Raw genomic sequence first — 18341 nt, forward strand, 5'->3', positions numbered from 1 at the left:
TATCTGCAGTAAGTCAGGGAGGGAGGGGACAGTTGCAAAGTGAATTTAAAACAAACCCGCAATATAATAGTTATTTATGGCATCAGACAGATAGACAGATAGATTACAGAAAAATAGACCTATAGAAAGATAAACAGATAAATAGACATACAGACAGACGGAAACATAGACAAAAAGGCAGACTCAAACTCTTGGAGTTTAGTTTCGCTAATAATAATGCATGTACATATGTATTTTTAAAATTTTAAGTAAAATGTCTTAAAAACCTAATCTCTAAGAGTTATTTTGTGTTAGATATTAAGACAGTTCGAATAGCTAAATACATAGCACGCAACTTAAAATCATGCAAGAGTTAAAAGAGGAGGGGCTTATCGCATCCTGTGTTTTTTTGAAGGGCAAAACATTTATGGGTTCTTTCCCAATTTGCCAAGGTTGATTACACAATGAATCCACGCCCTTTGTGTAAAATTGTGCACTTATTCTGCATATTGATATAATATGCCTACTTAAAAATATTAAAACACAAAAAAAAATATAAAACTAAAAATAAGTAGGTAAGAGTTTCAGCTAAACTATTTGAGTTTGAGAGAATGTATAAATTTATGTATACCTTTATTGAAAAGGACCTTCTAGGGAAGTATACCTTTCTAATGAAATGTCAAATTTTAAGTAAAATGTATTTTTTTGTCAGGAGTACCTTTATTTGACATTTATTTATTCTAAAAGATACTTTATGACAAGTTTTTTATGTGGAATTTATTTATGTAAATACAAATCTACTAGATGCTAGTGGCAGAGTTAAATAATAAATATAAAGTAGTAAGGTTTTTAGTATCAATCCTATAGATTGTTAGTCTGAATTGATCGTTTTTTCTTAGGGTGGTTTTAGACCACTTCTTTATCTCTTTTGCTCTCTTCTAGAGGCTATGGATAAAGCAACTTGTATACATAAATAATAACCTTACCTATATCAGGTATAGAAGCAAGTCTCTTCTGATTAAGTTCATATTCTGTTAGCTCATTACATACTTCAAAAGCATTGCTTCCCTGAAAGGTAAAATTTGCTTGACGAACAAGATAATAAAAAAGTTAAAAGAGGTAACCAAACTTTAAAAACAAGAAGTTTTTTTAGTTTTAATTTAACGCCCCGAACAAATGCACTATTAATTTTTTATATAGTCTTTGCACCTAGAGGCCTCCTTGGGTGCTGTACAACGTGTCTAAAAAAATCAGCCTTGTGACGTCATAAAAATTAGGGATTATCCATCTCTTTTTTGGGGGATTACTTTCCCACTTCTCTTTTCATCTCCCTTATTTTTATGACGTCGCATAGTTGATTTTTGAGGGGACCATCAACTATCTATTTTAGTTTACTTGGAACAATTTCCTTTTCAGGTTGGAGATAAACCTTCCCTAAACTTCATTGCAAAGGAAAATTATTTAGATAGATTTTGTAAAATAAAATATTGATTCTAATTAAGTAGCTAAACTATAATAATGAAACTTCACCTGTCTTGATAAAACCTCTGCATTCAGAAGTGTCTTCACTGATAAAGAAGTGTTTCCAGAATAGCCCTGATCATTTTGAGATCTTCTGCAGTATTTACGTGTATCAAATGCTTGTTTAAAGTCGAAGTTTTTCAGAAGTTAAACAGCCTTATTTTCATGATAAAGGTAAACATTTATTGACAATAAATCACTAAACATCACCGAAACATGTTATTCTAGTTTGCTAAATTATGCTAACAATGCCATACATAAGTTGTAGAGTAGCTGCGTGTTTATAAACGCCCCTTACAACTCTTAACTTGAAGGGGCAGAGAAGAAAATTACCTTAAAACCAACTCAAAACTTAAATCTAAAAATGGAATAGCCTACAACCATCACAGGACCTATAAGAAATTCTCCTAAAATTTAGAAACAAATGGGTTCAATAACTGTGCCCCTAGCATCTAGGGGGTATTTATACAAAAGGACAGAAAAAAGCTCGAAAAATAGCTTAAAACCAAGAATTAAATCTGGAAATGAAATAGCTCAGAATCATCACAGGATCTATTTAAAGATTACCTATAATTAAGAACCAAAAATGCTCAGCAGTTAAGCTTCAGACAAAATCCTTTCTACTTTATATAATAGGATTCGTAAATAGTTTGCATTTGATTTATTCCTATTGCTGATTCTATCGCGTTCATTCTGAAACAAATATATTTTTTTATGTTGATTTTAATTAATGCTTAAAATTCAAATTTAATAAAAATTAGAATAAGGACAATTGAATACATAACTAAACTGAGTAGAGCAGCAACAAAAAGCTTATAGAGGAAAAATAATAATGATATGCGATAAAAGAAAGATGTTTGTTAATAATTGTTCAACCGGCACTTTGTGTAAAAGCATCAAAAACACAGATACATGCACAACATAGTTATAGAGAAGTTTATGAAATGAGGAAAGCGTTGGAAAGTGCCATGTGTGATATCATAACAATACGTCTAATAAATATTTTTTTAGTGGTTTCCTTTCCCTTTTTTTCATCCCTCCTTTTTAGACGTCACAAATGTGACTTTCCAGCGGCTTCAAAACAAGGGTCTTTGAAATAGAAACTCATTCACCCCCCTGTAGGTGCAGGTAATACTAATATATATTAAAGAGGACAAAAATAGCTAAGCTATTCTATAAAAGACTAAAAAACATAGGGGAAAGAGGGCACATTCGGTGCAACCTATATAAGAAGAATAAATAAGTTTAATAATCTTTAATTTAATATATCTTAAGAGACCTATTTAAGTTTTTTTTATTAAAATTAAGAAATATTTGTAAAATATTTAAAGTATCAAGGTCATAATAATTAAAATAAAATATTTGAAATAATAGTATTTATTGAATCGTATTATAAACAGCTTTCCGCGGATATATAAATGTACAATTATAACATTAAAATCAGATATTTTAGCCGAAGGTACAGGCTAAAAAAATGGTTTTAATCTTATAATTGTTTATTTTTATATGTGTAGAAAACTGGATATATTACATCATTTTTGAGTATGGCTGATAACCGGTTCTAATTCACCGGCTATTAATCGGTTTCGAAGCGATACTGGAATTAAATTTTTTTATTGTTGTGCAACTACTCTACAAGTCATCAAAGTTATTTTATTTGTCTTTCCCCTTTTTTTACTTTTTTATTATGATTTAAAGTGAAGAGATTGTTTTATTAACCAAAATATATTTGTATGTAAATTGTTGAAAATAAAAAGTTTTTTATTACTCCAGAAAAAGTCTATGTTTAAAAATTTTGGATCATGGACAGAAAACGAAATAGCGGGTTTCATCGTATTTTCACAGTAGCTTATCTCCTATTTCAAGACCAAGCCCCTGAATCTAACCTTGTGGGGCAATCATTAACATTTTCCTAACCTAAAATAACCAATCAAAACTACTGTGAAAATAAGACGATACCTGGTACTTCGTTTTCTTTCCATGATCCTAAATTTTTAAAGCATTGCTACAATTGGACATTTTCATTTCTTTTAAATCTCCACGTGACAGCTTTTAATAATTAGTAGATTAAAATATAGAGAAAAAAATTCTTTTCTCAAAACTTATAATTTGAATTGAAGGTAAAAAGGTTTCAAATAATGTTTTAGAACCACGTGACACTTAAAAAGTTCACCAGCCGCAACTTCTATTTTTAAAATATAACAATTGTAATTTGTTGACAAAATGGAAGATGATTAAAGTCCCTCCACAGATTATGACGTCATACGATAAAATAACCAATGAGAGGCCAGAATAAATTTTACCATAGTGGTCAATTACAATGTATACTTGCCTCTTATTGTCTATTCTATCGTATGACGTCATAATCTGTGGAGGGACTTTAATCATCTTCACAAAATGCAAAGAAAAACTACAATTATCCGCGTTTAAGCCGCTCTTTTTTCATCATATACATCCAAAATCCGCACTCAAGGGCTGCCAATCCCTCATCCTATGTTTTTTGAAAGATGTACAATATTGAAAAATTATAATTTGCAAGTAATCTGGATGATGGACGATTTAAACGTGATTTTTTAGTTTTGGATGAGTTATAACAAGCTAATTCTTATAATAAAATGTCTATTTGTCTGTATGTTTGTACCGAAGGATCTCGCTAACTGCTAAACCGATCGGGATCTCATAGTTCCTGGGAAGGTTTATAACTATTTTAGCAAAGGGTACCACCACCCTCCAAAAAGAAAGCATAAAAAATCGAGAGAAAAATAATTTCGCGTTGAGACTTGAACGCAACATAGAAATTATTTCTCAAGTTATATATTTGAAATAGAAAAAAAACATTTAAAGTGCCACTAGAGGACTCTAGGGGCGTAGCCGCTAGTGGTTGTTAAAGACTTCGTCAAAAACAAAGTTACTTATACAAAAAAAAGCTTTAATTATCCACCATACTACTTGTCTAGATACTTTGTTTCTCACAGAGATACATCCTATTATCCTATTATATAAAGTAGTAAGCTTATTTTGTTTGTAGCGAAAAATCTCGCTAACAGCTGAACCGATATGGCTCTCCTTTACATTACAGCTTCTTATAGGTGCCGTTATGGTTTCAGGCTATTTTATTTTCATAATAAAATTCTTGGAAAGATTTTTAGGCTATTTTCTGTCATTCCATATCCCTTCTTATATGGCGCTCCTAGATACTAGGGGCACAGCCGCTAGTTTTCTTATAAAGGATGACATTAGAAGAATATTGGTATTGTTGTTTGGCCACTAGCCTCAAGGGCAAGGCAGTAGTTGTATGGGGAAATGTTATTTAGTTAAAAGATATAAATATATTTTTACAAGTGAGACCTCTAATGGAAATATTTAAAACTAAATTGAAGCAACTAAACAATGTTACCTGTACTGCTTCTTTCTTCATACCAGCTTTGAAACATTTCTTCAGTCTGACAAGCGTGGCAAAATATATATGGTTGGTTAGGTATAAATAACTAGGATAACAACATCCATTAATAAGTAACTTTCTGTCTATAACACGAAGCCATATAAATATATTACTTCCAGATTCGTGAATAAAGTGGGTGAATCCACCCCATGGCAAAATTAAGGGGATAGATAAAACCCCCTAGGAGTCCACCCCACTACACCCATCATGACAAGGGTCTACATCCCCTCCCCCCCACAATGCAGGGGGGGGGGGAGGGCCGAAGGGTTATAAAGTAAAAAATTACCCCTTGTCTCTCTTATTCTCTTATCCTTAAACATTTTAGAAATATACATGTGTCAGGACATGATTTTTAAAGTTAATCATAAAATTGTTTTTTCATTCAAAAATAAAAATGTCAGAGAAACTTTAATGTTGATTGTTAAATCTCGAAGTAATTTACATTTCCCTTGTGAAAAGATTAAAAACATTTTAATAATTGAAAGTAGGTTAATGTAAATTAGATTTAACTGTACAATATTGCTTAAATTCTTAAATATAAAATTATTAGGAATGTGTCCGTCTTATTCAGTATTTGGAACGAAAGATATCATGAATCGCTGGACCGATGTAGCTCCCTTATTTGTGAAGATTAATTCGGCACAGTGAGAATTTGTTTCTTTATTTGAGAAAGGGTAACTTCACCCAGTGTCAGAACTGAATAAGCAGAATATAAATATAGAAGTCTAAACAAAATTATATGTAAATTTGCTTAAAATTTGCTTAAACACAGGATACTTACATTTATAGGACTTGATTATAGAGAATCTTCGCATTTAACATTATACTATGTTGAATATATTGACAGGAAATAAATATTCTTGAAAGAATCAACTCCCAATTATTCATAGTCACAAATTTTGTAAGAAAAATATATACAATGACATTTTGGAAACAAAAGGTTTTGTTCAATGCACCATTATTTTAAAACAAGGATGACATCAAAGGCTTTCACTATATCTCCGATAAATATTGTTAAAAATTTTATTGAAATCAGTCCAGCCTTCTCTTTATTTCCCATGAAACCCAGGGATGTAAAGGGATAAGACAATGGGCGATAAATTGATATATATCCCCAATGATCCTACACAAAATTACCCCTTCTGTAGATTACAATCAGTTGTTGAAACTTTTGAACACCCAACTTAATGAATCAACCAACCAAAATATAATAAAAGTCCTCAAAGTTGTTAGGCCAACTCATAAGAAAACGTTATTTCAAAACTTTTGGGGCTAGTGTAATAAACAGCCCAATGTCCTATCCATCTCTGCATAAAAAAAAGGGACAGAAAAAAAACATATACAGACAGATAGATAGACAGAAACTTCATTACATGACAGACGAAAAGATGGATGTTGTTAAGTATTATAGAGTGTCTAGTATCTACCCTAATTCGTGTTAAATATATGCCAGGTTAGTGGAATAATTAAATAACAATGTCATGTTTTTAACACAATTTTCTAGAAAGGCAAGAAACCAATTTAATTTATGATTTTGTTGCTTTTATAATAACAAAATGATTAAAAAAATTTCTTATCAATTTCAAGATAAATGAAACCATAAATAATAAAATATAAAAAAGCCAGGCTAAATTAGTCACATCCACATATTTTACAAACTTTCTTCAAAATCTTTACCATTTAATCAGACAAACAGGCAGACAGACAGACAGACTGACAAACAGGCAGACAGACAGACAGACAAACAGAATTTAGAGTCATTTACTGCAATACAAGCCATGCCTAAAAATATGAGATTGTTAGAAATATAGTTATTGAGTAGATTGGGTTTAGTAATTATGCTATGACATGTATAAAAGTTTATAAAAGCATGTCTGGGTGTTAAAAATGGCATAGTTCTACTTCAACATACAAGAAGAAGTAACAAATAACTATTCACCATGCATTTCAAACTTATGGTAATATTTTAAGGTTAATTAAAGGGTGTTAAAAAAAACCGAATTGCTTCACTTTTTTCAATATACACCCTACAGTTTTGGTCTAAAACTAACAAAAAATGACCAAAATCATTTTGAAGCAATGGCAATGATAAAAAAAATTTTGAATTTTGATTTCTTGTCACCTCTCCAGAGCACTACACCTCAAGTCCTAGCCCTTTTCCTTACATGGAGATTAAAATCAACAAATCGTATTAAATATTAGAAATCTTGTAGTTAAACCCCATAATATTCAGAGTTTTTGATGGGACATGTAACGACCTTTCTATAGACACCTTATAGAATGATATTCACATGCCCCATCAAAAATTCTAAACATTATGGAGTCTATCTACAAGTACTTAAGACAGTTTGTTCTTTTTTTTAAAGACCGAGCCGTCATGTCTTAATGTTTGATTGGTCTGTTTTTTTTATGCCAAATTGGCAAGGTTTGAGTTAGAAATTTGGTTCAGGTCTTTATATGCTCCATTAAAAACTCTAAACATTATGGGCCCTATCTACAAGATTTCAAGTACTTTATACAGTTTATTCTTTTTAAAAAAAGACAAAACTTTCTTAATTTGTAATAAAATATGCACTCTCCACGTAGAGAAAAATTTTCCACAAGGGCTACGTCTCGAGTTGTAATACTCTGGAGAGGTGAGTAGATTCAATATTCAATATTGTTTTCTCATTGTTATTGATTGGACATAAATTGGGTCATTTTTGTTAGTTTTTGATTAAAACTGTAAGGTTTACATTGAAAAGAGTGAAGTGCTTGGTTTTTTTTAATACACTTTTTTTAAAGTACAGAAAAAAAAACTGATTGCATATTGTTAAATGTCATTAATACGGAGATTAACATCCTACCAAACTTTTGTTATATGAAGTATATTAACTCTTAAACCAACTGCTTTGGGATTCATAATCAAACCCAACACCTTCTTGTTAAAAAAAAGCCGTTTGGATGTCTATAATAAGTTTCCAAATATTTTGGAAACCATTTCCAATGCCATCAATGGGTATAGATTTAGTCAAATTAATATTAGCTGTTTCTACTATTGACAGACTAGACAAATTGATATGCTATTACTTGGATGCTGCAACATTTGTCTATGCAATCCAAATTTGTTTTTTAAGAGCAGAGTTATTTTTTAGTCAACTTTGTTGTTCAAAGGCCTTTAAATCCTACACCACTTGTACCACTTGCACCTTCACATATCTCATATTTTTTTTAATTTTACATTAAATAACGTTGAATATATTTCAGACTGTTATTGCTCTTGTCCTTGCCAGTGTAGCTGCTGCTGAGGCCTACCGTTGTGGACACTATGGTGGTCATGGTGGTTATTATGGTGGTTATGGACATTACTATGGCAAGAGGTCTGCTGATGCTGAGGCTGCCCCTGAAGCTGATGACTTCCATGAATTATGGAGACAACTAAAAGAAGCTAGAGATCTTGCTGCTGGTACCACATTACCTAAAGTTGGTTACCATGGATACTTGCCCTATACTGGTCATGGTCATGGATACTATGGACATCATTACGGAAAAAGATCTACTGATGCTGAGGCTGCACCTAAAGCTGATGCTAAGGCTGCCCCTGATGCTGATGTTATGGCTGCCCCTAATACTGATGCTATGGCTGCTCCTGAAGCTGAGGCTGTCCCTAAAGCTAATGCTCCCGCCGCTCGTTACTATGGATACTATGGCCATGGCTATGGACATGGTCATGGACATGGTTATGGCTATGGACATCATTATGGAAAGAGGTCTGCTGATGCCGAGGCTGCCCCTGAAGCTGATGATGCTGCTGCTCCCTACTATGGATACTATGGCCATGGTTATGAACACGGTTATGGTTATGGACATCATTATGGCAAGAGGTCTGCTGATGCTGATGTTTTCTATGGATACTATGGATACCAAAGACCTGCTTATCCTGGCTATGGTTACGGATACAGATACTACGGTTAAGCTGCCAAATACTCTGGTAACAGTTCGACTTTCTTTTCTCACCTATTTATTAATATTTATAATAATATAATATAATATAACTTTTACATCAAATTATTTAGTTTAACGCTTTATTCAAAACTAGCGGCTTCGCCCCTAGCCTCTAGGGGCTTTGCCCCAAGAGGTATAATTACATCTTCTATTATTTACCCAGCAGAACGTATCGCAAATTTTCGCACCTACCCAGCAGGAAAACAATTTCTCGTTTAAATAACGAATTCGCAAAATTCGTAAAAAAAAGTCTAATGTGTTCTCAAGAAAATTACTACTGGTGCTGCTCATAGTCTAATGTGTTCTCAAGAAATTTTTTTTTTTTTAGGGGGGTAATTTTTTATTTTTAGGGGGGTTGGGGGTGTCCCACCCCCCAAGAAAATAGCTTAAAACCACCACAGGACCGATAGGTATATACCCTGAAGAGTAGAATCCAATCGGTTAAGTGGTTACAGAGATCTTAAGCTTCAGACGGACGGACAGACGGACAGACATCAAGCTACTTTGTATTATAGATGGTAATATTAACTAATCTTTATAACTTTCTTTGTTTCTACAATACATAATGTCATTAAGAGCATTAAGAGTTATATATTTAGTCATTTTTGTTGCTTTAAACCAACTGTTTTGAGGTTCATAAATAAACCCAGCACCTTGTTCAAAATACTAACCACTTGGATGTCTATGATAAGTTTCCAAATAGTTTGGAAACCAGTTCCAAATATCCAATGCCATCACTGGGGATAGATTTAGTCAAATTAATACCAGCTGTTTCTACTATAGACCAGACAAATCGATATACTATTACTTGGATTTTGCAACAGATTTTCATTCACTCTGATATAGTGATATGCGTAGCTGGCTAAAATAACACCCCCCATCCACCTCTTTACCCCTTCCCCTCCCCTCCTACTGGATGAACGAACTGACCAATAAAAAGAGGTCCAAGTTAGCAATCTAAATTGACGACCAAATTTCTCATGTCAATATATTCACGAATATCCTATATCTAAAACTAAGCATAAAATAAAACAAATCAGACAAACAATTCCATGAACTTTTGCAAGATTTTAAAAGTTTATTTTATAAAGTAGTAGTTTTTTTGTCTGTAGCTTAAGATTTGATAACTACTGAACCAATTGAGTTCTTCATTTTATGAAAGCATCTTATAGACGTCCTTTGATGATTTTAGGCTAATCAATTTTTATATCTAAGTTTAGTTTTAGGCTATTTTCCTACTTTCCTTACTCCTTCGGATACAGAGCTCCTAGATACTAGGAGCGCAGCTGCTAGTTTTTACATAAAATATGTTTTTCAAACTAAATTTAAAAATCACTAAACCTTGCATCATATAAGAAAAAAAATATTTCTTTCTTATAAGGTTTAGTCTTATATTTTGAAATATCTAGGAAAGAACGTTTCCTAACTTAAAAAAAATAACTAGTCGGTGCTTTTAGTAAGTAGTAGACCTCTTATGTTTGAATTAATTTTATTTTAATAAACTTTAGTTGGTTTTAAGGTACTAAAACGCAACAAAAAAAGAAGAAAATTGCCATTATGAACAAAAATAGTAAGATCTTTAATTTGACACCTTACTTTGTTTATTCTGTTGAGTAATTATTGAAAAATATATTTTGTTAAAACCCGGTGAATCAAAACTTTAGGACACGTTCTTTATAAAAATCTATTTTGCACGCCTGCCTGCAATATCTGCACTGGTTTCTCTTGTCCTTGTCCACCGTACAATTACGGGCAAATCTAAACAAAATTTATTTTGTGGATTAAAACCTATCATTCTATACCTATATGAGCGACTACTTTTTCTGTTTTTTACCTTATGAATTATTTTCGACAGATTTTTTATAAAACAGCTTGCTTTCTTGCATCAAGATCCATGACAGATCTATATAGGAAATAAATGTCTATATATGAGCTCGAATCTTATCAATGGTAAAGTGTTTAATACTCTTTAGTCTTTAATAAGTGTTTAATAGTGATCCAATAATCCATAATAAACTCTCATTGACCAGAACGATAAGACCCATTATTTTACTCTTTGAAGAATAAATTAATTTCTTTTATTTCATGTTGCTATTTGAATTATATCAAAGTATTAAATTTCTATTCATAAAATAGTAAATCTAAGAAAACTTTTGTTTTAAAATAATTTGATACTAGTGATGCGTCCAGATATTAAACTAAAATTTAACATTTAAATAAACATTTTAACCCTTTCAGGATGACAATTTGAAACAAAAAAAAATACTATGATCCAAAAATATTTTAAAGAAAGAGAGACAAAATTATAAATACGGTTTTAAATAAAAATAATGAAATTTAAAAAAAGACGGAAGGAATGGGAAGTGAGAGAGAGTGACATTTAATCTTTAAAAAATGATGTAAAAACGAATATTCAGGGATAGAACATTGGAAGAAAAAGATATTCAATCTAGCCTATAGCGGTATAATTTTAGAACGCCACCTCTAGTAGTTAAATATCACAAAGTATTATAGCTTTCCGCGGATGGAAATACAAAAATATAAGATGCCTGAGTTAACAAAACTGATATTACTTTTATGATTGTTTGTTATAGTGAAAATTGTTTAAAATATGATTATGTAAATAAATTTTCAATATGGCTAAGAACCAGTTCTAATCTAGCAAAAATTCATCATTTTTGAAGAGGAAAAAAAATATAGAAAGTATTTTATGCAATAACTAAGACATTTCAATATTTTTATACCTTTATCTTTTCCATTTCAATATCTACAATTCAAAATTAATTAAACATCTTAAAAACTATTAAATTTTACAAGAATACAAAAATTGGAGATTTTAAATGTTTTTTTCCTATTACTTGTCAATATCTAAAATATTATTCTATACAAATAAATCTCTATAATCATATGACTAGTATGTTATCTATATAATAAAGACTAGTGATGATGAAACTTTAAGCCCTTCTGTATCCTACAGTAAAACTTTAAATCTACAAGAAAATTTGGAAAGTTTTCACATATTTTGCTAGCATCCCAGCTACTCTTTAACTAATATTTATACTTATTTTTTAAAATAAATGAGATATGAGAAAATATCATTATGATATGCTTGTTGCGCAATGACAGTGAACTCAGGTTCAGATTTTATACAGTACATATTCTTTACATAATTTTTGAGTTTTTAAATAAATTTTGAAAATTAAAAAATAAATGTAGAATATACGTGGAAAATATAACAGGAGAAAAATTGTTGTCAATTTATGTTGTAACATCCCCCCGCATTAATTGGTCGTGCCGTTTATCCAGTAGGAGGAAAGGGGATAGTGCAAAGTGGGGAGATGGGGGAGATCGGTATTTTAGCCCACTGCAGAGTTCACTTTATTTTAGAACATGAAAATCTGGTGTAAGATCTAAGTAATAGTACATCCATTAATTTAAATAACAAAAAAAATCCAAATACTAATTTAAGTTTAACAGTAAATTTTAGTAATGATTTGTTATTGTACCATATAAAAGAAAACTTAGTACATTCTCGGACTACTGTGTTACTTTGCTCTGCTTTATTTGAAAAATACATACTTGATGAAGTATATAAATTTACATTTTACATGTGTAAGTCTGCCTGTCTGTCAATTTTGCTGTACCTTTTCAACTTCATCTGTCAAAAACATAACTGCAATCAATAAATATCTATCTGTCATAAAAAATGTTTTATATGCATAAGTTCAAATGGTTTATAAGTATGGACCTTTCTAGCGAACACAGAACGAACATACCCCCCCCCCTTCCTTTGCGGAGCTACACTGTACGTAATGTAACCTAACCTAACACGAGAAAAAAAATCCCAATCCCAAAAACTTTAAATGCCCCCTATTGGGATTTTGTACCCCCCCCCCCCTCCCTCCTCCAAAAAAACCTCCCTCCTCCCCTGTCTATGTTTTTTTTTACCTGCAGGAATATTGATGATGTTTTCTTACACTTCTCCGGAAAAATCCCTAGATAGATAGATAGATTAATAAATAGAAAGTTATATAGGATAGTAGATGGTTAGTTAGATAGTTCAAAAATAGATAATATGTAAATTAAAAAGATAGACAGATAGATATACATAAAACAAAATATAAAAAATCAGGGCTCGGCCTTCTTTGGGTCTGGTTTAGACTTCAAAGTGATTATTATATTTGGAAAAGGTTGATTAAAGGCGGCTGACGCGACGCTGCCTAGCCCTGTAAAAATAACTTAGGCAGTAGATTAGTAGACAATTAAGTTAAAGTATTAGACATACAAAAATAATTCAGAAACTAAAATTTAACCATAAAATATTTAAAGTTTGCTGAATTGTTTACTTTTCAAAAAAAAAAGTTTTCAAATTCAAATCATTCATGTATAACTTTTGATGGCAAAAACATAACAAATAAATAACAATTTTTGGCAAGGAAAAGTTACAAGAATATAATATTATTATTATTGATGAATTAAGAATACAGATCATTAATTTTTAGATTTTTAATTTTTGCTTAATATTCTATATTTTTATCTGTTTTCCTATTTAGGAATTTAAAATATTAAGTCAATTATTTGCTAAATTTTATTTTATTTTATTATAGCCGTTATACTAATTATTTTTTCCTTGTTCCCAATCTTTATAGTATCGCAGCCTCTACCAATGACGAAATTAATTCGGAAAAAAATCATGAAACCTATACTTGTTTTCAGCTGTTGTTGGGGGGCAACACATGGTAAAATTGACGACCTCTACATTTGCCCCCCAAATATTATTTTAGATTTATTTCGCTTGTTGGTTATACCTTATTCCTGATAGTATCGGATACAAAATGTATAGAATAGGTAAATTATTCAAATCTGAAACACACAAGGAGTAAGAGAGAGGACAATGGATTGAATATTCAATTTTTAGGAGTCTCAGACTTTGGGTACTGGCTTAAAGGGAATGTGAAGGAATTTAGCCGGTTCTGACTAACTTTGGGTGCTAGCGCATCATTGCCCCGAATTGATGCTGTGAGTATTGGTGCAAAAAATATGACGTAACAAAAACAATTAGCCAATGAGAGTCCACTATAAATTTTACCATTGGTCAATAATGGCCTCTCATTGGCTAATTTTTTTTGTTACGTCATATTTTTTGCACCAATACTTACAGCATCCCCCAAATTTGCTGAGTTAGTTTTGAATACAGCAGACAGAATAGTTATTTCTCGCATCGTATTATAAACGGCTTTCCGCGGATATAGAATGTACAATTAAAAGATTAAAACTAGTTTTTTTAGCCCCGAGGTGCCGGAGGCACCGGCTAAAAAAACTGGTTTTAATCTTTTGATTGTACATTTTTATATTTGTAGAAAGCTGGATATAATACGATGCTAGACATAGTTTTTTCGTATGGATGAGAACCGGTTCCTATCCACCGGATTCGAATGAATACGAGAAAATTTATTATCATTTCATAGAAAAAAACTTTATTGTAATATTTGTGTAATAAACAATCTAAGAACTATTAAATTTAATTCTTGTATATATTGGCATTTTAAAATTTAGGAATATTTGGTGAATGAGTTCCAGGGACAATTTTTCTAGTAATAAATTTTTATTTTAGAATGGTTACATGAGTCTGATGTACTGGTAATTTAATACTCAAATGAATGCTTTTTATCTTGGAAATTTTCTCTTATTTTTTTGGTTTTCTAAATTGATTTTCACACCCTTTACAATTTTCTTCAAATTTTCTGGATAAGTCTGGATTTCATGGCCTTTCAGCGAAAACTCTTAAATTGAATTAATTGCCCATTGTTTACTTCCTTACTCCCTGGAAATACATCTTATATATGCAGATTTATAGATTTAATTTAAAATTCATATTGCAAATAAATTGAAGATAAATCATTTCTGTTCAGATATAAACTAGAAAATCCTCCTAAAAAGTTGCAGTATGTTTGTTTTGTTTGCCTGTAAAGAAATATCTTGATAACTACTTGACTAAATTGACTCTTCTTTAAAGTAAAGATGCTTTTATGGAAGGTACCCTTTCCTTTTAGAAAAATCGCACCTATGAAAAATTTACCCCAATCCCAAACAAATATTATTTTATTATTCTTCCAAAAATCAAACCCTCCCCCTCCCTTCCACATATAAGGTATAAAAATGTAGTGTTTAGAAATCTATACCAATCATTTTGGCATACCTAATCCCGGCATCTATATAAATTTAGCATTTCAAAAAGTTGAATGATAAAAAGAAGAGCTTTGATATGACTGCATTATGTGGAAGAAAAAATTACAAGGATTAAAGTAAAGCAAGTAAAGAAAAAAAAATATTAAATATTAATTGATATACATTGAAATCAAAGGAAAACATATATGCAGTTATACTTATACTATATAATCTTAAATTGAAGTAGGTATGCCTATCCTTAATTTAATTCATATTTAAAAAGTATAAATTGTTAAACTTAATAATCCAAGAATTATTTAATTTTGCAAATAAACAAATGACTATTTTTCCTCCATGTTTACTGATTTCCAAAAATAACCAAATTACTTTTAATTTTGAAAAAAAAATGCATTTTTCTTACCTTCTTGCACAAAAAAATTTACCCTAACTCCAAACCATATTATTTTATCTATTCTTTCTCCCAAACTGGAAATTAGTTTATAAACCTGGATAAATCTTGTTTTCATTGCCATTCAGCGAAAACTCTTGAATTTAATAAATTTTCCATTGTCAACTCCCTTACTCCCTGATTTATTTTTGCATTTCAAAAAGTTGTACTATTGAAAGGAAATCATTGAGACGACTGCATAATTTGTAAGAAAAATTTATAACAAGTATTAATTCCATACAAAGTAAATGAAAATAAAATTCTGTTTAATAAAAATTGAAATAGAAAATATGCGGTTACATAACCTTAGATTCAAGTAGGTATGTATATCCATAAAATTGATCAATCAGTATACTTGGATTACCCATCTTTTTAATATTTTTTAAAACTGAAGAATCTAAGATTTTATGAATTTTGCACCTAACAAATAACTATTTTCCCTTCATGTTTACTGTAATAAGAATAACATGTAATTTTACCTATATTGTATTTTTTCAATGGTTAACTATACATATTTGCCAGCCACAAAAGAGGTAAAATTGTTATTATTTAGACGCCCTATATCACTTTATAAGTATCTGTGCTACCTTACAAAAATTGGGAAATGCGACAACTAAAAGGAAAAATTGTCGGTCTGATTGAAAATAAAAGAATATTATTAAATTTTATGAAAAATTAGAGAGGAGTGGTTAAGCATCAGCGCTTGGATAAATAGGAACCAAAAAACGGATATTACATGCATTGCATATGAAAAGAAAGTGAGGGGAGAGAGAGAGTTAATTATAGATTTGTGTATTTTACAAAACAGTATAGAAATATTTGCATATTTCTAGCAAAACTAATTTTCCTTTTATGGGACAATTTTCCATCAACAGTTGCTTAGACTTTATTTTAAAAAATGAAATGCATAAGCTATTGTTTGACGACGGCTTGTTTTCCTTATAATAAAGTAACAGACTGTCTGTTTGTATGTCAGTCTATTTATATGTTCCAAAGGATCTCGCTAACCACTGAACCATTATGGTTATCCTTTACAAGATAGCTTCTCATAGGTCTCGGGAAGGTTTTTAACAATTTCCAAGATAAATAATCCCCTAGAAAAAATGCCCCCCCCCCCTCCGAAATAAAAACAAAATTTTAAATTTTTTTCTTAAAATAAAATTAAAAAAGGAGGGGGGGTGATCGTTCTCTCTAAAAATATGGCAGTCCTCTAGTGGTTTGTTGAAAAATTAATGCTTAGAAAAGTATATCTATGCTAATCTATTTCCCCAAATAATTTACTAAACACAGACAAACAATACTGCTTCATTATATAAACATAAATTATGCATCCCAGAGTATTAAGGAGTAGTTAGGGAATAGGGGGAATTATGTATAATTGGATAGTAACTGGTGTTTGGCGTTGGCGCATTTTTTGGTATAAAATGTCTGAAATCTTCTAACAAAGTTAGTTGAACACTGTAGCTTGATTCAACCAGACTTAATCATGAAGTCATTGGTAGGTTTATTTTCATTGATATATTTAGATTTTTTATTACTACCTATATTTATAATTATAATATTTTCCATCCCTTGCACCTTCACATATCTCATAATTTTTTTATTTTACATTAAATAACGTTGAATATATTTCAGGCTGTCATTGCTCTTGTCCTTGCCAGTGTGGCTGCTGCTGAGGCCTACCGTGGTGGACACTATGGTGGTCATGGTGGTTATCATAGTGGTTATGGACATTACTATGGCAAGAGGTCTGCTGATGCTGAGGCTGCTCCTGAAGCTGATGCTGCTGCTTACCATGGATACTATCCCTATTATGGTCATGGTCATGGATACTATGGACATCATTACGGCAAGAGGTCTGCTGATGCTGAGGCTGCTCCTGAAGCTGATGCTGCTGCCTACCATGGATACTATCCCTATTATGGTCATGGTCATGGATACTATGGACATCATTACGGCAAGAGGTCTGCTGATGCTGAGGCTGCTCCTGAAGCTGATGCTGCTGCTTACCATGGATACTATCCCTATTATGGTCATGGTCATGGATACTATGGACATCATTACGGCAAGAGGTCTGCTGATGCTGAGGCTGCTCCTGAAGCTGATGCTACTGCCTACCATGGATACTATCCCTATTATGGTCATGGTCATGGATACTATGGACATCATTATGGCAAGAGGTCTGCTGATGCTGCTGCCTACCATGGACACTTTCCCTATTATGGTCATGGTCATGGTTACTATGGTCATTATTATGGTTAAGCCACTCAAAAAGTTGAACAAGAGTTCAGTGTTCCCTCTATCATTTTTTATCTGTGATTTAGAATGATTAGGAAATAAAATAAATTGTATGATCAATTAAAAAATATATTTTTTTTTTCATTACACAAGGCTGTTTATTATTTTAAATGGTAATTAAAACAAAACATTTTTTACAACCAATAGTATTAATACACGACTTTAATTAGTATGTCATTGTGTTCACTAGACTCTGAGTTAGAAGACCAATAATAATAACATGATATAACATTCACCTATTAAATGATTATTTAGTTTAACACTTTATGCAGAATGTTAATATTAGCTACTCTATAAAACTTTCTTTGAATCTGCAATACATTATGTTAATAAAAGCAAAGTAAAATTTTAGTCAATTTTGTTGTTTTAGAGACTCTGAACTCTACACCATTTAATTTCATTTGTTTTTATCGAGACCTAGACATAAACAACAATTTTGAATTAAAAGTCAATCTTGAATGCCAAGCTTATTTGTTGTTTTGCAGAACACATTGGAATTGG

General features: G+C 31.2%; 3 protein-coding genes across 5 annotated transcripts in view; 2 read left to right on the forward strand and 1 right to left on the reverse strand.

Moving 5' to 3' along the window:
- LOC145328292 (hepatocyte nuclear factor 4-gamma-like) overlaps positions 1-18341 on the reverse strand; it is a 68197-nt gene that overhangs the window by 31561 nt on the left and 18295 nt on the right. For all 3 annotated transcript variants that reach the window (XM_080171917.1, XM_080171918.1, XM_080171916.1), the window contains exons 7-12: positions 12875-12921; positions 10628-10684; positions 4898-4943; positions 2168-2193; positions 1510-1594; positions 966-1047 (exon numbers count right to left, since the gene is read on the reverse strand). In XM_080171917.1, coding sequence (XP_080028043.1) covers positions 966-1047; positions 1510-1594; positions 2168-2193; positions 4898-4943; positions 10628-10684; positions 12875-12921 — 343 coding nt within the window. The remainder of the gene's footprint in view (positions 1-965; positions 1048-1509; positions 1595-2167; positions 2194-4897; positions 4944-10627; positions 10685-12874; positions 12922-18341) is intronic.
- On the forward strand, positions 6813-10607 carry LOC145328295 (uncharacterized). The gene is made up of 2 exons (XM_080171921.1): positions 6813-6900; positions 8189-10607. The coding sequence occupies exons 1-2, from the start codon at positions 6883-6885 to the stop codon at positions 8894-8896; spliced, it is 726 nt and encodes a 241-aa protein (XP_080028047.1). The 5' UTR covers positions 6813-6882; the 3' UTR covers positions 8897-10607.
- On the forward strand, positions 16918-17908 carry LOC145328296 (uncharacterized). Its single transcript, XM_080171922.1, has 2 exons — positions 16918-17040; positions 17178-17908. Exons 1-2 carry the CDS (start codon positions 17029-17031, stop codon positions 17802-17804), a joined length of 639 nt encoding a protein of 212 aa, XP_080028048.1. The 5' UTR covers positions 16918-17028; the 3' UTR covers positions 17805-17908.

The sequence above is a fragment of the Acartia tonsa genome, chromosome 9 (assembly GCF_053477335.1).
Source record: "Acartia tonsa isolate MP-2025a chromosome 9, ASM5347733v1, whole genome shotgun sequence".
Taxonomy (NCBI): Eukaryota; Metazoa; Arthropoda; class Copepoda; order Calanoida; family Acartiidae; genus Acartia; species Acartia tonsa.